This window comes from Panthera pardus, unplaced genomic scaffold, assembly GCF_024362965.1.
Source record: "Panthera pardus isolate Hobbes unplaced genomic scaffold, ASM2436296v1 HiC_scaffold_13, whole genome shotgun sequence".
Taxonomy (NCBI): domain Eukaryota; kingdom Metazoa; phylum Chordata; class Mammalia; order Carnivora; family Felidae; genus Panthera; species Panthera pardus.
The window spans coordinates 122,052,616-122,078,559 of record NW_026526688.1 but is presented as its reverse complement, the minus strand read 5'-3'; the positions used below and the strand labels follow the sequence as shown (position 1 = coordinate 122,078,559).

The 25,944-nt window shown below is 36.4% G+C and overlaps 1 protein-coding gene across 2 annotated transcripts in view; it reads left to right on the top strand.

Moving 5' to 3' along the window:
* Positions 1 to 25,274, top strand: part of CUNH4orf17 (chromosome unknown C4orf17 homolog) — a 36,018-nt gene extending 10,744 nt beyond the window's left edge. For both annotated transcript variants that reach the window (XM_019415665.2, XM_019415659.2), the window contains exons 3-9: positions 3,686 to 3,895; positions 6,438 to 6,502; positions 11,977 to 12,120; positions 20,790 to 20,871; positions 22,272 to 22,458; positions 23,396 to 23,439; positions 24,900 to 25,274. In XM_019415665.2, coding sequence (XP_019271210.2) covers positions 3,686 to 3,895; positions 6,438 to 6,502; positions 11,977 to 12,120; positions 20,790 to 20,871; positions 22,272 to 22,458; positions 23,396 to 23,439; positions 24,900 to 25,102 — 935 coding nt within the window. In that variant the 3' untranslated portion in view covers positions 25,103 to 25,274. The remainder of the gene's footprint in view (positions 1 to 3,685; positions 3,896 to 6,437; positions 6,503 to 11,976; positions 12,121 to 20,789; positions 20,872 to 22,271; positions 22,459 to 23,395; positions 23,440 to 24,899) is intronic.
* Positions 25,275 to 25,944: the final 670 nt, after the last annotated feature.

Below are 25,944 nucleotides of genomic sequence, written 5' to 3'. Positions count from 1 at the left end.
GGACTTGGAGCCTAAGGACTGGATGCGTCTATAAAGTAGATTTGAAAAGCAGGAACATGTAGGTTAAAACTATAATGTTATTGCTCAAGAAAGCAAAGAAATGCCAAAAAACCCTGAAAAACACAGGGATGTATAGACACAGAAAATCCAGAGAAAGAGACTGAAAAGAAAGGGCAGAGATGCTGGGTTGAAAAATGTTGTCTCTGAAAATGGAAAGAAGTGATTTTAAAGAAAGAGGGAACAGTAAATGGGGTCATCCATAGAAAGGTAAATGCATGTAAGAGATGAAAATTTTTCATTTAATTTACAAACTAGTGATCTCTACAACCTCTTCTATCACATAGAATAGAGAAAGTTTGAATTTATAGACCTGAGGATATTAAAATCTTACATTTGCTTGGCAGAGGTTTTTGAGCTGTGTTCTGGAGTCTTAGAAATCTGTGCAGGAGACAAAGATGGAGTAAAATGTGCTTGAACAAAGGACACAACAGCCAAAGAAATTTGAGTGTCACTACTGCATAGAAAAAAAGCATTATATTTAGTCATGGGATTAAATGAGACTTTTCTTGTTTCCAGAACTTTGGCTAAAGCCAAATTTCAAGATCATTTGTGCATGACTTGCTAAGAGGTGATTTAAAAACTGGCTCTACCATGGTAGCTTATCTCCAGGCTCTTTTGCTTTAGAGAAGAGTAAAAGTTCATGAAAAGGAAAGAGAGTGAGGATTTCTTTGACAAGAGTCTTTGGGGTGCTGTGTACTCCCCCTCCCCTCCATGATGAACAGTAGTAGCTGCCTTCACCAGTACCTTCAGGGCTTTCCCAGGGGACCATTTATGGAGAACGGAGGGTCTAGAGAGGAGACTGAGATCTCACTGGCTAGCAAGATCCTTGCCTGTGCTGTTCCTGGTCTGCCCTGTACTGTTTCTGCAGTGGAATATGGGGAGACTATTCTTGGGGTGAACTTGTTCTGTATCTTCTATGCTATGGAAGACAGAGAATGGTGTCTGATTCTCTTCTAAAATCTAAAGACAAGAGCCAACTGGAGCTGCCTGAAGCTAGCTATGTCAGTGGCACAAAGACTGGGATTAAGTTGCTCTCCCACAGAAGACTAGGCAAAGGGCCTTGTTTCCTTTGGGCTAGAGTGGACACTCAGGAGGAAGCTGGTCAAGAACTGTCTTACAGGTACCCAGCCCAAGAGGACTAACCACTATAATAGGACAACTCCAGCCAAAAGAGGCTGGTGACATTTTGCCTGGTGTGAAGGTGGGAAGGAAGAGATGTTAATAATTTTCTGGTAGGTACATTATCCATGACTGAACAGTATCAGAGATTTCCTCAACCAAGGGTCTCCAAAGAACCCACAAAAATGCCTCATGAGAGAAAGAGCCAGCATTTCTTCTCTGTCTCACGGATCCACTTTCATAGATGCCTCAACACTAAATTAAAACCATTCGGCAAGTAAGACTCTGTGTCTCTTTAACCATTCCTTCATCTTCCACCCCAACTCCAGAGGAGCTGGAAGCAGTGAGTGGGGAAGGGAGAGTGGAAGAGCAACGTGGAGGAAAAACAGACCACACCCCCACTCCCCTGCTGGTCTGTGGAGGCTGGGTCATCCTTGGCCTGGAGAGGATGGTGTGAAATGGAATACTAATACTTTTACAACACCAGCTATGCTAATAGTAAATATTTTTGGCATCTTTGGTGGAAAGTTTTGTACACAATAATGATTATTGCAGTTACTTATTATTTTTAAATCAAATTTTAAAATAACAATTCTAAACCTTTTTGTTTTAACATTTAAAATTTAACTTAACCCAATATTAGAGCACACTCATCAACTAAGGAAACAATTACCTTGGACAAAAAGATAAAATGAGAGTATGTTCTCATTAAACTGGGGCTGCATATTAGAAAATTAGATAGGAATGTGATATTTGAATCTTCTGGTGACACTCTCCCACAAGGTGAGTCCCTCATAATTACAAAGGTAACACAAATTTGATGCCCTATAGGGGGAGCTGGTCATTCCTAGGCCCAAAACTCCATAACCTAATTCTCCTGTATATTCAAAGCAGTTAATGAAACTCCCACCAATGTTGTCCTAATCTTCTTCACTGCTGGGTTGAGTTTTACATTTCCCTGACTAGCTTTAAATCATTTAATATTGTCCCATTTGACTCTGAAACCACTTTAGTGCCCTTCCACTTTCTACATTTCTGGGTAGTTCTTTCCCAACTGTTGGATAGATAGAATCTGAATTCTTTCGTATTATGTATCACCATTTTTTAATTAAAGGAGATAGCAGAGAAAATAAGGATTTTCCCCTTGATTTGTCTTCATGTTAATCTTTTATTTATTTCATTTGGTGGGCAGTTTTTCACCATACACCTGGGCCAATCACTATCTCAGGTGTTTAAGATAAAATGGTAAGATGTGATGCTATCTTTAAAAATGTTATTCTCATTTCTATATGGAACCAGTTACTATCAGTAAAGTTCTAAGTATCAGACTAAATAAAAGCTTTATATATGGCTGTGTTATTCATTCATTTGATAAATAATCATAGAGCACCTACTTTGTGCCAGGCACTGTTCTAGACACTGGGAATAGAGTAGCAAACCAAACACACAAAATCCATGCTTTCATGAAGCTTACACTCTAGGACAGCTCAGCCCAGCAATGTGCAAACAGATATGACAAGGGACAAATGCTATGAGAAAAATAAAAAGGCATAACGGAACAGAGTGTGAAGGGGTGCATTTCAGACAGGGGTTTCAGCAAAGATCTTTATGATGTCATTTGAGCAGATAGGTAAGAAGGGGGGACTGATAGTACTAGAAGGAAATTTAGAAGAAAATGGGCACAAAAACCAAAACAAAAAAACAAAAAAACAACACTATCCAGAAGCTTCTTGTGCAACTTCTTGGAAACAAGACAGCTGCCTATTACTATCTCTCATAATTCACGGATTAACATCGAGCAATGTCCTATACACCCTCATTTCCTAAACTGTCCGACACGTCATGACATAGTGTTTATACCGAAAAGAAGATATGTCTATAACTCGATATATGACCCAGAAGCAAATAGCTGTTACAGGAGAGTGAAGGAGCCTAGAAGCCTTGGACATGAGGAAGGAGTTTGCTTTGCACTGCTTTTTCCTTCCTTACCTCGCTCATAATCTACCTCCTCCTGCCTCCTGTTCCTAGCTTATACAGCTGTCTATATCTTTTGCCAGTACGAAAAAAGAGCCAGTGTATGTCTTTTAGGAGGCCTTATTATATTGAGACATTTTGGATGCTTTCAAACATCTAAATGTACTGTTCATGAAAAGGGCTATCATAATCCCGCTTGGTCATTATCAAAACTTGGGAAATGAGGCGTCTGTCTGGGATAGAGGCAGATCTATTCCACTTGACTATCCGACTAAGATCAAAGATGTGAGCCTGGTTCTCAAGGCTAACGAGATGGCAGAACATTTTAAGGAAGCATGTATTGCGAACATAATTTGCTACACTGACTTTCAAAGAATATCCACCTAGCATTCATTCATACGATTTGGAGTCTGACATCTTATATACACTTAATATCGAATTGGGAAATTGCTGATCATTCAGAGAAAACCTGCCAGAAACCTAATCTGGTTTTTTTTTTTTTTTTTTGGTCTTTTTATCCTTACTCAACTAGGTTTGAATAACATTCCCATCTGTACTGTGAATGATGATGAGAACTCACTGGGAACATTGTGGGGTGTTGGCCAGTTCAACCACTTAGAGAAGGATGAGACACCATTTGCCAAATGCGGTTACCCACCCAGCACTGCGACCCTGGAGAGTCCTGTCAGAGAAGTCACACCGGCCCCAAACCATATCAAAATGCCCCCTCGGCCTCATTCTGGTGAGTCCCTTGCGACTAATGAAATCTTTCCTGAGGTCTCCTGCAAACAACCAGAGGTGGTAGGGGGGATAGTCTGTATGATTGCTAATATAACTGCAGCGATTTTAAAATATAGCAGCCAACATAGCTGCAGTGATTTCTCACTGTGAAACAGGTTATTCATTATAAAATTTTTTTATTCTCCTAATCTCATTTCAGTAGCCCAAGACATATTTGGTGTGGTTCTAGTCTCTAATTCCAACAAAAGTAGCTTAAGAGATACTGAAAATGAATGTTTACCCAACATGATAGGGAACCTACTGCGGACAAAAAGTGAGTCAGGGAAATGCAGTAGGGATGGAATTACATGTTTACATTTCTCCCTGCTGGATGGCCAGCTCCTGAAGGTCAGGGACCAGGCTTATTCCCTTCTGTGTTTCTGGTATCCTTGGTATCTCCCCAGGTCCCAGTACAGTGTTTGATCTTCAGTAAAAAAATTTTAATTAAATAATGTTTATTGAATTGAAATGAAAAGGGATTAATCAACAGAATACCATGATGACTACAGTTCACAATACTGTCTTGTATATTTGGAAGTTATGAAAGTAGATGTAAAATTTTTCAGCACAAGAAAAATATTGATAATTTTGCAAGGTGATAGTTAACTACACTTAACTGTGATCATTTTGCAATATATACATATATCAAATCACAGTGTTGTACATCCTGCACTATCATATTTTAAAAAGCACAGCATGGCAAAATCTAAAGGGCTAGGTAAAATAGAAGGAACTCTGGGTATTGGAAATTGCTTCCAGTTCTCCTTCTCTTGTCCTGTACAGTTACCTGCCATTATTAAAAGTTTCAGGGCACCTGAGATTGTTTTGGTATAGTGCGGTAAAATAATATTGTTTTTCAAAAAGCTACAATAAGAGGCATCATTAGTAGAGTACTTCCTATGTGATTCCATTCTAAGGTCTTCGTGCTTGCTAACTCATTTCATCCTTTCAAAGAGTTCCTCTTCCTTTCCACCAGCAGTAGAGGATAAAGCCCACACATTCCACCTACTGTTGGGTGTTCCTTCCTATACCATAAAACCCAGAAACTTAACAGTTAGGTTTGCAAGAGTCCCCTAATGGGAGTTAAGTGTTGCCACCTGATCAGATGTATATTTCAGATGTGGGGCTAAGGTCATCGTTTTGGTTGCTGTCTGCTCTCAAGCATGACTGGAGACATGGGGTTTTCCTGCTACAATATCCCAGTGTTCAGATGCTGGATTTATGGGTGTCAGATGCCAAGTCAGCAAATACGGTGGCTGTCAGATTGCAGCATGTTCCAGTGCCTCATCTTTAGCCTCAGTGATGTGACAGCAACTCAAGTGTCAGTGGCATCCTGACTCCCCTTCCCCCCCGCCCCCCATAAAGGCTGTGCCCCCTGGCGGGCCAGGTGCAAGACGTTCTTGAAGTGATTTGTGAGGGTCAACGCCAGATTTCACTGCTCCAGCCCTTCCAGTGATGTTGCAAATACCGCATTCCCTGTCTTATTTACATTTTTGCTTAAAATAGAGTGGTTTCTGTTTCCCCGAAGTGACCACTACCTTAATAGACCACCACCCATAACTTTGTTCTTCCTACTTCCTGTTCTCTTCTGGAGAGGTAACTTTACAATGGTTTTCTCTCTTCAGCTAGAACTAACGAATTCAGTTACTGTTGGGAATATGCACAAAATCTTTGCATCTTTTAAGAAATTGTTTCTGTTGACTATGTAAAATGATAGCATTATTTACAGAGAATATAGCTTTATTTAAATTAATGCAAAATGAAATTAAGCAAATATTTAAATGGTTTAAAGTGATTTAGTTAGATGATGCTATGAAATGTGTAAGGTTGAGAGACTGATGAAATAAGAAATATAATTAAAAATGTAATTATAACTCAATACACATCCTCTGCTTGTGGCCACAGGGCAAACAGCACACCTATAATCTCTTTAATTAGGAAAAGTGACAGCTATATGGACAGGAAACAGAGAAAAACATGTTTTATATGAAATGTGCACTTTTAAAAATTAGTTTACCCAGATCAAGAAAATTCTTCTAGTCTTTCTTTATATCATCTTCCTGGGCATTGAATTAGTTTTGTAAATATCAATATGCTTTAAAAAAATTTTTATTAGTTTTTTTTTTTTATTTTTGACAGGCAGAGAGAGACAGAGCGCATATGGGGAAGGGGCAGAGAGAGAGGGAGACACAGAATCCAAAGCAGGCTTCAGGTTCTGAGCTGTCATCACAGAGCCTCATGTGGGGCCTGAACTCATGAACCGTGAGATCATGATCTGAGCCGAAGTCGGACACTCAACCGACTGAGCCACCCAGGCGCCCCTTAATATGCTTTTATTATGTTATTCTGGTATAACTCTACCTGCAAGTTTTTCAACAGATCCCTGAGTTGACTTAGTTAAAATCCAGATATACTCTCATTTATTTCAGCAACTGATGTATATGTTATGTGGTAGAATTTTTTTCTGTTTGATCTAAATATATATTTCTGCGTCATCATTTCAGAGCCCTGCAGAAAAATCAGGGAGTGCTTCAAAACTTCCAGTGAGAATCCCTTAGCAATTAAAAAGGTAAAGAAACAACTATTTACAGTTACCTATTTAATTTGACTTCTGTCATTTCCTCTCCTTCTCTTCACATAACTTTCTGAAAAGGCACATTTCATAGTATCTTTAAGCTTTATTTAGGTGTAATTAACACAATATAAAATACACATATTTAGAGTATACAATTTGATGAATTTTGACAAATATATATCCACATCTGGGAAGCCACCACTGAAATCAAGAGAATGAACATACTAACCACTCCCACAAGTTTTCTCAAAACCCCAGCCCTGGCCCTCCCACATGCAAATATTTATCTGCTGTTGCTCAAAATTAGCATGCAATGTTTTAGGCTTTTATATAATGAAATCATATAATGAGTTATTTTTTTAAATATGGTTTCTTCAGACTCTTAACTCTAAAGAAGAAACTGATGGGTGGGGGTTGGTTAAAAAGGAGATGGGGATTAAGGAGTGCATATGTTGTGATAAGTGCCAGGCGATTATGGAAGTGTTGAATCACTATATTGCACACCTGAAACTAATGTTATACCGTATATTAACTAACTGGAATTTAAATAAAGACAAAAAAATGGTTTCTTTAACTCAGCATCAATATTTTAAGATTCATCCATGTTGTTATGTTCATCAGTAATTCATTCCTTTTTATTGCTGAGAAATATTCAACTGTATGGGTATCCCACAATTTGTATACGTGTTCACCCGTTGATGGACATTTAGTTTGTTTCCAATTTTTGCTGAAGCTTGTATGAATATTTGTGTACTCGTCTTTGTATGGATATATATTTTCTTTTCTCTTGGGTAAATACATAGAAGTGGAATGATTGGGTCTTATAGCAGGTGTAGGTTAAAATTTTTAAGAAATTGCCAATGTGTTTTTCCAAAGTGGTTTTACGATTTTACATTCCTGCCAGCAGTGTATGTTTCTTTTCCTCCACATCCTGCCAACACTTAGTATAGTTAGTATTTTATAATTTTAGCCAATCTAGTGGCTAATGGTATCTCATTAGCCAATGGTATCTCATTGTAGTTTTAATTTGCATTTCCCTGATGACTAGTGAGGTTGATATCTTTTCATGTTCTTACTTACCATCCCTATATGGCATTTTTATGAGAAATGTGTGTTCAAATCTTTGCCCACATTGTAAATTGGGTTGCTGGACTTTTTATTATGAAGTTTTAAAGGTTCTTTATATATTTTAGGTAAAAATTCTTTTGTCACATATATATTTTGTAAATGTTTCTTCTAGTCTGATGGTTACTTTTTTTTGTAACAGTGACTTTTGAAGAACCAAAATTTAGAAGTTTGATGAAACCCAAATTTAAAATTTTTCTATCATAGTTTCATTTACTTTTGGGACAGAGAGAGACAGAGCATGAACGGGGGAGGGGCAGAGAGAGAGGGAGACACAGAATCGGAAACAGGCTCCAGGCTCCGAGCCATCAGCCCAGAGCCTGACGCGGGGCTCGAACTCACAGACCGCAAGATCGTGACCTGGCTGAAGTCGGACGCTTAACCGACTGCGCCACCCAGGCGCCCCTATCATAGTTTCAAATCCACATGATGTTTATCTCTCTGTTGTGTCTTATTGCAAAGACTAACCTCTAGCCCAATGTTGAGTAGAAGTGATGAAAGCAGATAACCATGTCTTGCACCTAATCATAGGAGAAAAGCTTATATTTTCACCATTGAATATGATGTCAGTTTACTTTATTTACAGATGCCCTTTATATGGCTGAGGAAGTTCTTTTCCATTTCTAGTGTCCTGAAGCTTTTATCAGAAATAGGAATTGGATTTTGTCAAATGCTTTCTCTGCATCTGTTTGAGATGATCATATTTTTCTTTTTTAATCCGTTAATATGGTGAATTGTTTTGGTTAACTTCCAAATGTTAAACTACCCTGGCATTTCTGGGGGGGGAAAAAACTCAGTTGGCCATGATGTGTTACCTTTTTATATGTTTAATTTCATAAAACATTGTTTAAACATTCTTGTGGCTATGTTCATAAGGAATACAATTTTGTAGTTTACTTGTAATGTCTTTTCTGGTTTTGATAGAGCGTATACTGGCTTCCTAGAATAAGTTGGGAACTTCTCTTTAAAATTCTGGGAGATTTAATGTAGAATTGGTGTTATTTCTTCCTTAGAAGTTTTGTAGAATTCATCAGTGAAGCCATCTGGGCCTGGAGTTTTCTTTGAGTCAAGATTTTTAACTACAAATTCAGTTTCTTATTTTCACAGATTTAGACCATTCAGGTTATCTGTTTCTTTAGTGAGTTTTGGTGGTTTATATTGTTCATAGAATTCGTCCGTTTCATCTAAGTTGTTGAATTTACTGATATGAGGTCATTCATAACATATCCTTTTAATGATTCTATGATCAGTAGAGATGTTTTGTGTCTCATTCCTGACACTGGGAATTTGTGTTTTCTTTTTTTCCTGATGTGTCTAGCTAGATTTGTTAGTTTTATTGATTTTCTTAAAGAAGCTTTTTTACAAAAAGAAAGTTCTTTTCTTAAAGAAGTTTTCTACAAAAAAAAAATTATGAAAAAAAAGGAAGAAACTTTTGGGACACCTAGGTGGCTCAGTCAGTTAGGCGTCTGACTTCAGCTCGGGTTATGATCTCACAGTTTGTGAGTTCGAGCCCCGCGTCGGGCTCTGTGCTGACAGCTCAGAGCCTGGAGCCTGTTTCAGATTCTGTGTCTCCCTCTTTCTCCCCTCCCTCACTCATGCTGTTTCTCTCTCTCAAAAATAAAATAAAACATTTTTAAAAAATTTTTAAAGAGAATAAGCTTTTCATTTTGTTGATGATACTTATTTTGATTTTTTGTTTATTTTATTGATTTTTCATTTGTGTCTTTATATAAGATGAAAGCTTAGGTCATTGATTTCAGACATTTTTCCTTTCTAATATGAGCATGTATTAATATAATTTTTTTTAATAAACAGTGCTTTGGCTGTATACCCCAAATTTTACAATGTTGAGTTTTCATTTTCAATCTGTTTAAAATACTTCCTAATTTCCTTTTTAATTTCTTCCCTATTGGCTACTTAAAATTATGTTATTTAATTTCCAAATATTTGGAGATGTCACAGATATCTTTATGTGATTGATTTCTAATTTAATTCCATTGTGGTGAGAGAGTATACTTTGTATACTTTGAAACTTTTTAAATTTATTGAAACTTGTTATATGGTCAAGAATATGGTCAATCTTGCTCAATTTTCCATGTACCCATAAAAAGAATGCTCACTCTGCTGTTGTTGGGTAGACTGTAATATAAGTATCAGTTATATTGGTTGATACTCTCATTCAGGTCTTCGACAGCCTTGCTGATTTAGCTGTCTGCTTTTCTCTATCACTTATTGAGAAAGAGGTGTTGAAATCCCTGACTATAGTTGTGGATTTCTATATTTCTCTTTTAATGCATATCAGTTTTTTTGGAGTCCCAGTGGCACAATTGGTTAGCACACAGTACTTATATCAGGTTTTAATCCTGTATTTTGAAGCTCTCTTATTAGAAGTATAACTATCTGGGTTTGTTATGTCCTTTTGATCAAATGACACTTTTATCATTATAACATTACTAATTTCAATCCTCATAACATTCTTTGATTTGAAATCTATTTCATTATAGAACTATTCAGGTTTTCTATTTCTTCTTGAAGTGAATTTGGTTATGAAATTATTCATTGCATTGAAACATTCAGATTTATTGATAATGGTATACATAATAACCTTATATTTTAAATATATGCAACATCTGTAAGATGTACCCTTTTACCTTTCAGTTTTGTTAATCTATGTCTTCATTTTTCAACAGAAGTTTATCAATTTTATTAGTATATCAAAGAATTAATTTGGGGGGTTTTGTAGATCCTCTATGTTGTATCTTTCTTTTCCATTTTGTTAATTTATGTTACCTTTTCCTTCTTTCCATACATGTACTTTATTTTATTGTTCTTTATCTGACACCTTTGGTCTTTCTGATATATATATTTTAGCTATAAATTCCTCTCTGAGGACTGCTTTCACTGCTTTTGTAATTTTTGCTATCAGCATTAATTTAAAATTTTTTCTAATTTGCACTATAATTTCTTTTTGCCTCATGACTTAGCTGCTGGATATTATGTATGAAAGTTATTTGTAGGAATCTGAAGCTTATGACAAAAGGACTTTTTTCCAAAGAGAACTTGGTGCTTGCTTCTGTAGGAACCCAGACGCCTTACCACCCTAGACCAACTTAAATGAAGTTCAAAGCTTGATCTCAGGTTGTATTTCTTCAAGGACCATTGCACTTCTAGGTCACCTTTACCTTCAGGGTGTAGTCCTGTGTTGGCCCTTATTTGGGTCCTGAGCTTTGAGTCTTGTCTTTCAGGCTTTCAGGACCTTTTAAGCTGTCACAAGAAAAGTTTTCACTCTTCAGGATCTGACAATGACCTCAGGCCACAAATGGCTACTGTACTCCCTACAGCTCAGGCTTCTCACTTGCCCTTTATGTTGGCCTATTAATTCCTACTTTATTCACTCCTTGACAGCTTTAATTTTTTTTTTATTTTAATCTGCCTTTTTAGTTGTGTCCAGTGGGAGAGTTGAACCAAAAAAAATATATATTGTTATTCCCTAAAACAAGAAGTCTTTTTATATAATAAACTTTAACAGAAGAATGCATCTACATATGGTATAGCTTTACTTTCACTAAAAGTCAATAGTTCAATATTGTTCTATCAATTCCAATCATCACAGTCCCCAGTTGTTGGCATATTCAGCCACTTGCGTCTTTGTGTCTGAAATATCACTCACTTCTGAAGGTTAAAAGCCTTTCTTAGAATAAGCACACAGATCTAAGGCTTCTATAACTCTTCTTGAACTTAAAGCTCTTCTAACCTTTTTAAAAAATTCTAAATTTCAGAGTACATTTACTTCCCAGAACAAGAAAATAGCCTTTCTATTTCCTCTTCCAGTTAATCAAGGGAAGTAATTTAGTTGACCTCTAATTCTCTAGCTCTCAGTTGCTGTTCAGCAGAGCAAGGAGACAGCAGTTCACAACATGTAGTGTCTTCACAGACACTGCATGAAATCTTTTGAGTGTCTTCTTCCTGTCATGAAAGAGAAATCTTCCTAACTTAACGGAAAATCTCATGTGGTATCAGTTTGTTGTTATCTGGAGCAGCTAGATAAATAAAGGTTACACATCAAACATTTAAAAATTATTATCTTGTTGTTTAACCAAGGGTTGAAACCAAGAGTTTAAAATGGCTTCACCAAAAGTAAATAATATCTCACTATGTGTTCTGTATCTAAATGAAAATATTTGATAGTTAGATTTTTAAGGGAAAGTTGAAACTAACCCCTCTTTACTTTTATGTATGCCTCTTATTTAGCTACGATATTTCTCATTCATTTTATATTCAACTTTCATAGAAAATGTGAGTGGATACAAATGCATATTGATTATATTATGCCTTTGATTTAGGAAGAAATTAAGGTAAAAAAGCCACTGTCACCTCCAAAGGCATGCTCTACTGCTGGCTCTTGTTCTTCAGAGGTGATGAGTACCAAGACCGACGTCAAAGAGAACACCATTTGCATACCAAACTATCTGGATCAGGAAATCAAAGTAAGAGGCAGATTTTTTAAATCCATAACTTAGGAACAGCATGAACATACAAAAAGTCACATTACTAACATCCTTAAAACTCTTTAGTGGCTCCCCTTGACAACTGAATTGATTTAAAACCACTTAGCCTGAAATCCAGGGCCTACTTCTATTTTTATTTCCAGTTTTCTCCCTGGAATCCCGTCACTGTTATGGAAACCTAACCTTTGGTTTAGGCATAATGAAGAACTTGGCATTTGCTGAACAAGCTCAGCCCTGTTCTTCCCGTGTTTTTCTTTATCATCTTCCCAATGCTTGAAAGGAACTACTTCTTGCCATTAGCTATATATTTCCTGTATATATTTTAAGGCAGAGATTCCTCCAATCAATATCCATCTCTCTCTTATCTGTGGAAAACTGTTTCCTCAAACCTACTCTGCCTGGGGTTATAAACTTAGTTATATTTATAGTAATATGTCATATCAGACTACTGGAAGGTTCTTTCCAGCCACAATTATCTCTGAGAATGACATATAATCAAGAATAAACCAATCAGCTGGTATCTGTTTTCCTTCTTTAGATCCTTTTGGTAACCTCCACATTGCCTCGCCATAAGACTCACTACAATAAATTAAAGGTGAAAATACTGTAATGATGACTTTGATAGCAGTTATAAATAAGTCTGTAGTAGCAATTACAAATAGCAGAGCATGTTATTAGGGTTATTATTGAATAATCCTGATAAGGAACTATTTTAAAAATAAAGCATAACAGTGGCATTGGGTATAATTATGCTGATGATTAAAATTGGGAAGGAAAATAAAAGGAAGGGAGGAGAAGAGGATAGAGTATCTGAAGACATGCATTGCGGTGATACATGATTTCCTGATGATTCTGGCTAAAGACTTTCTATTTATATAGAGTCTTCAGAATCACTGTCTGTCTACTCACTACCGTCTGGCACCATAGATCCTCTAAAATTCGCTCATTTCCACCCTTAGGGACTTTCCCTCTCCTTGATCCTCTCAGTGGTCACCTTCTACTCATTAAAGTCTCAGTTTAAATATCACTTAAAAATACTTTCCCTGACCATCCAAAGTCACTACCTAGTCACTCTCTATACTATTACTCTTTGTTATTTTTTGCATAATGCATGCCCTATGTGATATGTTTCTATTTATCTGTTTCAGTACTGTCTCTGCTTCCTTGCTCCACTCACACCAAAATTTAAGTCTTATGGATCTCATACTCATCTGTCTTGGTTACTGCTTTATCTTCTGTGCCTAGATAAGTGCTGGGCACCTAGTAATTATTAAGTGAGTATTTATTGAATGTTGAATATAAACATTAAAAAGAAAAGTTCTACCAAGATCAAAGTGGAACTATAGAAAATCAGCTAACTATATAGGTCCTCAACTCAACCAAATGATAAACTGAGTACAGTTTTAGTAAGACTGTCTTCCTTCTTTATGCACATCAAATAATAGACCAGCAACATGATCTTATAGAACTGGGCTTTTGGGCATCTATTTAAAAAGCCTTCCTCTCAAATGCATCTTCTACCTCACAGATTTTGACTTAACTGGACATTAATACAAAATCTACTAAAATGTACTCTTTGAAAGAAGGCATCCTATCTTGTTCACAACTGATTCCTCAGCATTCATCACTTTGCTTGAAAACTATTAACTGGCACACACAGCATGGCATTTTATCTAACAGTTCGTGGCTATTTGTTAAATAAATGAAAAGAGAGGGAGTAAAGTGAGAAAATAGGTCTTACCCAAGTTTTTTGGCTTGTATAAATGAGTCCTAAAAATAAATCTCATCTTGGTGGTATTCCAACCTTCCATGCTTTCAAAAAAAAAAAAAAATCTGAAATATCTTCCAATTTCCTACTATCCAAGCTGGTAACTCTGAATGGCCGTGAAGTCAAGAAATGTTTGTGCAAGCGTGTGTATGAAAGACTGTACGGTTTTACAATTATTACTTTACGGGAAAAGAAAGACAGAACTCTGTGTCTGTTCATATCTTGTTTTTAGATTTCCTTTTCAAAATCTCAAATTTATAGAAATAAGTCTCTTTACTATTGGCACAAAAAGTCTGCCAAACACGTTCATTTACTTTACAAATATCTAATATCAATGACAAAATACTAGAGTTTGGGGATATAGCTCATTCCTTCACTCACATAGGTTATGAGAGAGATTGTGCAGGTGTTGTTAAGAACATATAGGAGGAGATTTTGGAGCTGAGAGAGTCTTCAAGGGGAAAGAAACGTAAAGAATGTTTAAGACATAATTAGAAGATGAATAGAAGTATGGAAGAGATCATTCTCAGATGAGAGACCTTCATATCTAAAGGCTAAGAGGTGAGAGCACTGTTTATTCAAGGAATTAAAAACAATATGGCTGATGCAGAGTGCAGGGAGAAAGCTGCAAGAGATGAGGTTGGAGACTTATGCAGAGACCAGAAATAAAGGCTATTATCAGCCATATTGAAATGTTCAGATTCATCTGAAGTACTATGGGAAGGTAGAGTAAAATTTTAAACACTGAGTTATACTGAAATTACTTTGTAAGTATAAGAATTAAAAGGTCAGATTGTACTTTAGAAAAATCACTCTAGATACAATATGCAGAATTAATTTGGAAGGGGGAGGCAAAATTGCAAGGGAGGTACTGTGCTTCCAAAATGTTAGGTTAATTCCAAGACTTAGCTTCCTGCTGTAAACAACTATATAACTGGGAAAAATACATGAACAAACTATTTTCAAGCATTAGGCAACAGACAGTGTAGATTTATGATGGTTGATAGAAAGAAGGGAAACCATTGAGATGATCTCCACTTTCAACCTAGATTTCAGCCTGGGCTTACTCCTAATCATGGCACAGAGAGGGGGAAGCCTAAACAGAACAATAACAGAAGTAACAGCTTCACTAGGTAGAGAAAAAAGAGTTTAGAGCTTGGGGACTCTGAAGTGGCTGGAATTTACAAATAAGATACTAAAGAGGAGGAATCTGTGGAGAGAATGAGCTCCAGAAATCTGTATACGGTTCCACAAGTCTTTAGTTCAGTATAAGTTACATATGCACAGGATGATATTCTGAGACCTGGAAGAAGAGAGCTAGTGGGAAGTAGGACATTGCTTAGAGACGCTGGCGTTCTGGTCTGCCAGAGTGGAGAGACCTTACTGAACACACCAGGAACTCAACTGAAACCCCAGAAAGTCACACCTGAAAAGAGAGTAGGGTACTCTAGCCCTCAGTAGGGGCTACTCTAGATCTATAACCTCAAATCCTAAAATCAGGATTTAGCAGACCAAATTCACCCACCAATATATTAGGTACCATCGAAAAAAAAACTCAATGAAAAGAAATCAGGAGGATTCCGTAAAGTACATATTCTACTTCCTCTCACTGAAAGCAGAACTATATTCTCTCAAAGTTGACCACTGAGAGATCTATAAATTAGAAGAAGCTGGGAGCAATGTGCAATCACCATATTGATGAAAAACTCATTAGAGGCAGAGTGGCCTAGGGAATACCATAGGGCTTTTTTTCTTTTTTTGCCATGGCCATTGATTTATTGTGAAATTAGGAGCCAATTTATACTCTCTTCTAGTATATTGCATTATTGAGGACAAAAATCTTAATAATATAACAAAGTTCAATATAGGGCAGTGGATTTTTCTGCCCTTTAATTTCAATTCTGTATCTCCAGCATCTAGATCAATAACAAACACAAATATCTGTTGAATTAATAATACTTCAAGAAACATTTCAGTTGATAAACCTTTAGCTAGACTCATCAAGAAAAAAAGAGAAAGGATTCAAATAAGTGAAATCAGAAATGAAAGAGAAGAAATAACAACTGACGCCACAGAAATACAAAAAAATTATATGAGAATACTGTGAAAATTTATACGCCAACAAATTGGATAATGTAGAAGAAATGGATAAATTCCTAGAAACACACAATCTTTCAAAACTGAACCAGGAAGAAAAACAGAAAATTTGAACAGACTGATTACTAGTAACAAAATTGAATCCGTAATAAAAAAATCTCCCCACAAATGAAAAGTCCAAGACCAGATGGCTTCACAGATTAATTCTACCAAACATTTAAAGAAGAGTTAATACCTTTTCTTCTTAAACTATTCCAAAAAATAAAATAGGGAGGAAAATTTCCAAATTCATTTTATGAGGCCAGCATTACCCTGATGCCAAAATCAGACAAAGGCACTACAAAAAAAAAAAAAAAAAAAAAAAAAAAAAATTACAGGCAATATCTTTGGTGAACACATATGTAAAATTCCTCAACAAAATATTAGCAAACAAAATTCAACAACACATCAAAAGGACCATTCACTATGATCAAGTGGGATTTATTCTATAGATGCAAAGGTTGTTCAATATTTGCAAATCAATGCAATATATTACATTAACAAGAGTAAGGATAAAAACCATATGATCATCTCAATAGATTCAGAAAAAGGTTTTGACAAAATACAGCATCAATCTGTGATTAAAAACTCTCAACAAAACTACATTGGGGAACATACCCCAATGTAATTAAGGCCACATATGAAAAACCCACAGCTAACAAAATACTCAATGGTGAAAAACTGAAACTTTTCCTCTAAGATCAAGAATAAGACAAGGATGGCCACTCTCACCGCTTTTACTCAACGTAGTGCTGGAAGTCCTAGTGGCAGCAATCAGCAAGAAGTGAAATAAAACACATCCAGATTGGTAAGGAAAAAGTAAAAGTTCCACTAGTTGCAGATGGCATGATACTATATACCCTTAAACACTCCACCAAAAAACTATTAGAACTAATCATTGAATTCAGTAGAGTCACAGCATACAAAATTGACATACAAAAATCACCCGTGACTCTAATAACAAGGTACAGAAAAAGAAATTAAGAAATCAATCCCATTTATAATTGCACCAAAAATAATAAAATACCTAGGGATAAATTTAACCAAGGAGGTGAAAGAGCTATACTCTGAAACTATAAGACACTGATGAAAGAAATTGACAAAAACAATAGAAAGATATTCTATGCTCATGGATTGGAAGAATTAATATTGCTAAAAATGTCGATAGTACCTAAAGCAATCTACAGATTCATTGCAATCCTTATCAAAATACCAAAAACATTCTTCACAGAACTAGAACAAATAATACTAAAATTTTATGGAACCACAAAAGACCCTGCATAGTCAAAGCAATCTTGGGAAATAACTAATCTGGAGGTATAACACAATCCCAGATTTCAAGACATATCACATAGCTACAGTAATCAAACCAGTATGGTACTGGCACAGAAATAGATACATAGATCAATGGTACAGGATAGAGAGCCAGAAATAAACCCATTCTTATATGGCCAGTTAAGCTATGACCAAGGAGGCAAGAATATACAATGGGAACAAGACAGTCTCTTCAACAAATTGTATTGGGAAAACTGGATAACAACATGAAAAACAGAGAAACGGGGCCACTTTCTTACACCACAGACAAACATATACTCAAAATGGATTAAAAACCAAAATGTGAGACCTGGAATAATAAAACTCCTAAAAGGAAGCATAGGCCGTAATCTCTTGGACATTGGCTTTAGCAATATATTTATGGATATGTCTCCTCACGGAAGGAGGACAAAAGCCAAAGACAAAAGCAAAAATAAGCTATTGGGGCTACACCAAAATAAAAAGCTTTTGCACAGCAATGGAAACCATCCACAAAACAAAAAGGCAACCTAATGAATGGGAAAATATATTTGCAAATGTATATCCAATAAAGGGTTAATATCCAAAATATATAGAGAACATATACAACTCAACATCAAAAAGCCAAACAATGCAATTACAAAACTGACAGAGGAGGGGCACGTGTTAATCATCCAACTCTTGATTTTGGCTCAGGTCAAGATCTCACAGTTGTGAGATCGAGCCCCATGTCAGGCTCCATGTGAAGCCTGCTTGTGATATTCTCTCTCTCTCTCTCTCTCTCTCTGTTTGTGTGTGTGTGTGTCTGTCTCTGTCATTCCCCCACTTTCTCTTTCCCTCTCTCTCAAAAATAAATAAACATTAAAAACAAATGAACAAAAAAACAAAGAGCACATGGCTTAAAAATGTTGGAGAAAAAGTATTATGTAAATGTGTCAGGCACATATTTGGTAACAATATATTATTAAAAAAATGTGCAGAGGGAGGTGCCTGGGTGGCTCAGTTGCTTAAGCATCCGACTTCAGCTCAGGTCATGATCTCACATTCATGAGTTCGAGCCCCCCCATCGGGCTCTGTGCTGACAGCTCAGAGCCTGGAGCCTGCTTCAGATTCTGTCTCCCTCTCTCTCTGCCCCTCCCCTACTCTCTCTCTCTCTCTCTCTCTCTCTCTTTCTCAAAAATAAATAAACATTTAAAAAAATGTCAGAGGATCTGAATTGACATTTTTCCAAAGATGGCCAATAGACACATGGAAATGTGCTCAGTATCACTCATCATCAGTGAAACGCAAATCAAAACCACAATGAGATATCACCTCACACCTGTCAGAATGGCTGGTATCAAAAAGGCAATAATAACAAGTGTTGGTGAGGATGTGGAGAAAAGAGAATGCCTGTACACTGTTAGTGGGAATGCAAATTGGTGCAGCTACTGTGAAGAACAGTATGGAGTTTCCTCAAAAAATTAAAAATTGGAAATACCATATGATCCAGTAATTCCACTACCCAAAGAAAATGAAAACAGTAATTCAAAAAGATGTACGCACCCCTATGTTCATTGCAGCATTATTCACCATAGCAAAGATATGGAAGCCACTCCAGTGTCCATTGATAGATAAATGGATGAAGAAGATACATATATACATACATACACACCATATCTTATACGTACATACATATACATATATACAATGGACTGTTGTTTCATCATAAAAAAGTGTGAGATTGTGCCATTTGTGACAACATGGATGGACCCAGACGGTATTATGCTAAGTGAATAAATCAGACAAAGAAAGAAAATACCATATGATTTCACTTACATATGGAATATGAAAAACAAAACAAATGAACAAACAAAACAGACTCTTTTTTGGTTAAAAATGTTTTAATGTTTATTTACTTTTAAGAGAGAGAGACAGACGGAGTGTGAGTGGGGGAGGGGCAGAGAGAGGGGGAAACACAGAATCTGAATCAGGCTCCAGGCTCTGAGCTGTCAGCACAGAGCCCAACTCGGGGCTCAAATTCAGGAACCGTGAGATCATGACCTGAGCTGAAGTCGGACGCTCAACTGACTGAGCCACCCAGGTGCCCCCAAACAGACTCTGAAATACAGAGAACTAGTAGTTGCCAGGGGGTAAGTGGGTAAGGGGATGGGCAAAATAGGTGACGACGATTAAGAAACACAGACTTCCAGTTATAAAATAAATAAGTCATGGAGATAAAAAGTACAGCATAGGGATTGTAGCCAACAATATTATAATAATGTTGCATAGTGCCTACATTAATTTGGTGAGCATCGAGTAATGTATAGAACTGTCAAATCACTATGTTGTACACCATGTTGTATTGTATGTCAACTATACTTCAATAATAAATTTTAAAAAAAGGAAAGATTTCAGGCACGCTAGGGAAAAGGATGTTGCAGAAGCTCAAGCAAGAATCGATGATAGTTTAGACTGGGCCAAGGGTGTGGAGATAAAAAGAAATGGAGAGATTTGAGAAATATTTAGAAGAAAGAATTTACTGAACTTGTTGTCTGGCAGCATACTGTAGATGCAAGGGAGTCATCCAGGATGAATCTCAGGGTCTGGCTTGGACATATATTCAGTGTATGCCAGAGCTGTCCATCGAGGTAAGGGAACCAGGAGGAACCAAGTGTGGAGCAGGTTTTAGAAAGAAGAAGATGGGTTTAGTTTTAGATAATTTGGGTTCAAAGTATCTATAGTATATCTAGGTGGATACATTTGGTAGGCAGCTGGATACATAGGACTGAATTTCAGATATGTCTAAATTCTAAGAACAGACACAATTTAGAATCAAACTGGAAACATCATTACTTGTGCTTAAAGTTTTGTACTTTAATGCTTATTATAGTCCATTTTTATTAGGATTATTTCATATATTTATCTCCTCTATTTTCCACATTTCAGACCCTAGCTCCAAATTTAAACACACACACACACACACACACACACACACACACACGTCAAGGAAGGATACTGACTGCCAAAAGTGAATTATATTCCTAGCCCATTGGACCAACCACTGTGTTCAGGGAACTGAGGAAAAATGACTCCAGCTAGATTCACCCACTATGGTACAGCAGGGATAGAGTTGTGTGACTGGAAAATCCCAATTAGAACCCCATGGTGCAGTGGGAAAGGATCCATTCCCCAAAAAGAAGGAAAGTGAATTGCCCCTCCAGAAGATGTGGATACTGAGCAGACAAAACAAAAGGAACACTGTATTACCTAACCCAAACTATTACTTGTATTGATTTTTTGTTTGTTTTCTCTTTGAAATCTGGTTCCCAGGCTAAAATCCCAATGGACTTAATTGAGCAGTGGGTACAGAGTGACATTTGGGCGATAAGATTGTGGAGACAGTAAAGGAAATCTTGTAACACTTACACCATTTATTTGCTCACTCTGTAATTCTAATATTCTCTGTCAGATTCTGGCAAAGCTCTGTAACGTTTTACGTACTGATTCCCTGGCGGAAGTTCTACAGTGGCTGGTTCATGCCAGCACAAAAGGTGAGATTAAAATAAGCATTTGCAAACACTGGGCTCAGTTTATTGTCAGAAAGTGTGAATGCGCCAATATGTGAAGTGTTCTACCTGGGATTTGCAAAGATAATGTTGCAATATTATTTCCCTAGTACTTCGGTATCAGAGTCTCTGTAGTCCTCTATAACTCTATAACAGTCCTCTATACTGACTGTATGCAACTGGTCACTCAGTGACCCCAAATTTGGTATGCCCCACATTAAACTGCTTTGGGTGGTGTGAAACACGTGTGTCCAGGGCTGGCTTGTGCTTCTTCTCCTAAGTCCATACACCCAGGTGTCTCCCTGAGTATATTTTTTGGCCTACCGTGAACCGTGAACACAGAGCCTGTTTCCTTTCTCTGGTATGGGTGGCTATTGCACAGCCTTCCAAGTTCTAGATTCTAACAGCTCTGCCAGTTCCCCACCCAAATCATCAACTCAGTCATCTCTCAGCCTCCTTTTGGGCCTGTGTGGCCTGTTCCATGAAAACATATACCAGTCCCATGTGGGCTAGCCATAAATAGCATAGAGTGGCTTCCCTCAAACCTAGCTCGTCATCAGATTGAGGCAAAACTTCTGAGGTGGGCAGAGCCTGAGAATTTGCATTTCTAACAAGTTCCTAGGTGCTGATAATGCTGGTCTGGGGGCTACTTTTTGAGAATCTGCACCAATAAAAGTTAGGAAATATGGATGTGTTAGAGATAGACTAATATCCTTAAATGGGGAGAATTTTGGCAATAGTACTTTACCCAGGAATTCAAGACTACTTGGCAAGCAATTAAGAAGTATTTGGGGGCAAGGAGTCTTTGATTATTATTTTTTCTTTTTAAGAATGTAACTTAAAAATATACACAAGTAATTAAGTACTTATTGTTGAGGGGAAAAACCCAAATGAACCAGAAAAAAAAATATGAGAAAGGAAGAATAATAATCAATAAAATCATCACAGACTACTTTTCAGTGACTACTTTGGTAAATATCTTTATGGACATCTTATAACTATTTACTACTTAACTATTAGTCTGTCATTAATGAAATTATATTGTACTTATTATTTTGTGTAGATATGCTTTCTTTTATTTGGCAGCAGCCTGAAAGGCTGGGTTTTGTACTCAATATTTAAAAAGAATTCCACTGCCATTCAGGGACAAGTGCCTCAGTGAGCTAACAGCTCGGGGCACTCTATAATATCACAGGTCAATAGAAATCAGGTTGATGTGAACCAATTTTTCTGCAGAAACCTTGACTCATGAATAAATGCCTACTTGGAAAACGGATTACCATATCAGCCTTTCACACTAGAGTGCTGGATAAAAGAACCAATCCTGCGTTTCTAGTCAACATGATAATTATAACCTTTATGCCCACCCCTGTTCTTTAAATCAGAAAAAGAGTGGATCTCAGCTTTGATTCATGCTGAAATGGCTGAGATAAATTTGTTGACTCAACGAAGAAACATCTCAGCAGAACTAGCAACAGAGAGTAGGAAGCCACCCAAAGTTAAATCGCCCCCAAATTCACCTGCAAAATCTAAAGTACTGACCAAATCAAGGGAAAGACAGCAACCAACCAGGTAATTAGATATAATGGCTAAGTAGATATGGTACAGAAAGACTTTCAGTTTTCTTTTTGTTACCTTTCAAAACACTAAACATTCTGATGTTTTAAGTCTCCTCTTTATTCAGCAGGGGACCACCATGTGTATTTGTTTTCTTTCATTTTCATAAATGTAATATGAGAATTATTCTAAATCCTATTTTAGCCACCCAGACATCTAAGAAAATGTAGTTTTTTTATTTGCCCTAAAAATGGAAGCAATAAAGAAAACAGAAATTGTATTATTATTGTATATTTTGTTGAATGCATATCACACAAGTATCACTTTTTGTGTGTGTGTGTAGAACAATGCTAGATTAAAATAAATTGCTTCAATTAATTTCTCTGGCACACTCCTGGAGGCTACTAGAGGGAAAAATAACTACTACAGCAACTGTAAATTATTTTAGTAGAAATTTTTCTTAAACCTTATAATTTCAATGACAGAAGAAAATACATATTTATGTGTAATACCATGGTGAAAGAATGTGGTAAGATGTTATTTAAGTCGGGAGAGAAAGTCTTGTTACTTTAAAATTAAAAGTTGGGTAAAACTTAAACTGAGAAAAAATAAATATTCAAAACCCAAGTCACTTTAAAAACGTTTGAGACAGGGGAAAGTTCTGTATTGCAAGTTGTCTCCACTTTAAAGTTTCCATAGAGTTGGAAACTGGGAAATAGGATCAGTCTTTCTAACTTAGTGAATAATATATGATGTACTGTTTAGATATGACTCAAAGTCAGAAGAATTTCTCATTGGAAAGTACCTTTAATACTGTCTCCATTGAAAAACAAAGAATTGGGATAAAATATTTAAGATACATATATACTTAGCTTACTGATCATAGTGCAGTCTATAGAAAATACTTGTTTGTATCTGTGAATTTCATTTTCTATTTCTCCATTTGATTTAGAGTGTCAAGTCAAGGATCTGAAGGAAATAAGGAAGTACCAAAAGGTTAAGTACAGTTTGTGATACTCAGTTGGTATAGAGAAACCAATAAGTATCTATCTATTTAGGGACACAGACAAGGACAGGGACCTATGGTTTTAAAAGCAGTGCAATACCATAATGATTTCCAATTACTCTTAAGGGACAGTGTGTGCTGAATTTCTCATTGAGATAAATTTGACATAAACTTAACTTTGTTTTGAAAGGCAAAGTGCCTCATCAGGGACAGACACTCTAAGAAACAAGACAGCAGGATACATAGGTTTGGTCTGGCCAATCCAGGAGAGGCCCTGCACTGACCTAACAAAAGGACAATGATGTCAGGGTTTTGCTTCTTCATAGGTTAACTGTGAAGCTAAGTGATTTTAACTAGAAACCAAGTCAACCATAGAAAACAGTAAAATGGCAATCAGCCACAAGCAGATGTTTTATGAGACAGCTAAAAAACAATAGAGAGGAGTAGTTCTCTGTCCCAGCCACACCCTACAGTTTGGACCAACAAGAATCAAGAGTTGTAGAATGTCCTACTTCGGTTCAGAATAGCCCAACTGAAACATCCCTGTGGGTTTGGCAGCTCCTAACTTAAAACAAGTGTAGCAACGATGACTATAGAACAAAGACCAGGAGGAGTATGTCTATAAGCCTCGAACAAAAGTCTGTCCTGTTATATCTACAAGTTTCCCTTATACCAAGAATGATATGGTAATCAGAGTTCTTTGAGGTCACTCTAAACCCCAGCAGCTTTTGTTAGGGTTAACACCAAAGAGGGCCAATGTGTTAATAGGCAATAAGAAATAAAACTTAGAAGTTAGAAAATACTCCCTTATACTGACATGCCAAGGATGGTCTATTGTATCTGATTCCTACCAAACTCCTCACCCTAAGACCACAAAGTCATGACAGTGATGGTTTCTATTACTCAGCTTTACGTCTTACCTGTTGGCCCCAAATATATTTTACCCTATCTAGATATTTGGAAAACTTTTGTATAGAAGCCCCAATCATACTTGTCTCCAGGGGTGATAGTCAGCATCTCCCCAAATCCTTATTCTGGCTTGGGTTTGACCATATAGGTCTTGGGAAGCTCTTATGAATACAATTGACTTGTTTTAATCTGCTTATCTATTTTCTTTTTTGTCTTTCAAAACCATAGATCCTTTTCCTTCCTCTCGCTGTTCCCATTCTTACCTATCACCTCTACAGATCACTAATTCTAATTAATTCCTACCAAAATAATGTTTGATTTTAAGAGGATATAACATATCCTGCATGTTACAGAAAATATTACTCATTAAAAATGAGCAGGTAGTAAGAAAGATGAGACTGGGTTCTTTTATGAATGTTGGGTATATTTGATTCGCCTAAATTTCATATAGTTTTTTTTTTTATGTCATTTGCTACTAAAACATGGCAGAAGCTATATTTATGTCTCAATTTTGGCCTTATTTAGACTTTTTCTATTTCAGAGGCTGAACACAGGCCTCCATTTTTTATAAGAAGAAATAAGATGAAAATGCCCATTGCAGAATATTTCAGCAGACCGAAGTCTCCTCCCAGGCCTAAAACTCAGGAAAGCATATCAACAAAACCAATGTCAGCAAGAAGTATACAACAAGGATGCACTCTCTCTCCCCAGAGAGCATTTTATCCTTTAACATTCCAAAGGTAGAAATTCTGGACTGCGCTATTTCTTTCACAAACATGATCTTCACTCCATTACAACATCAAATTATTTTTTTAAAATATTTTGGTATCAAAGCATCAATAACTCCTCTATTTGGTGGCACATGTTCAAAGCACCTGTGTATAATGCTACTAAATAAATATTAATGGAGACAGTATTTCTATTTGTGGTTAATTTTAGCATGATCTGTAAAAGAAGTATGTTTATTTATATACCATATTTCTAGTCTTACACTAACTGCATTAATACATATGCTCAGGGCCCTGATGCTAGAAAAAAGCATCCATAACAGAATTAGGCAGCTTCAATTTGACACATTCTCCGAACTCTTGATAGAGGAAAAACAAAAACAAAACCAGAACTTTAACATCTGAGCTAGTTTTCACAATCTATAGTGTTTCATTGTTGTTGGAGCACTGAATGAATTCCATAGTGATTATGAAAAAATAATGACGTTCTCCCAAAAAAGACATAAAAATTATCACTAATTTATGAGCCAGAAAGGAACTAGTTTCTACTCATTGCTAATTGTGAATGACGTTAACAAATTTACTAATATTTAACTTTTTTACATTTTTAAAATAAACCACTCCTGGGCCATAGCTATTATTCTTTCAGTGTATTACTGGATTCTATCTACCAGTTAGCCAATCTTTTAGAATGCTGCATCGATATTCAAGAGATACTATAAATTTTGTGTATGTGTGCATGTGTTGTGCAATCTTAATGACAACATTTATATCACATTTATTGTGTGTCAGGAATTATTCTAAACACTGTAGATACAGTAACATTTACTTTTCACAATAACTATTTGAGATAGCTAC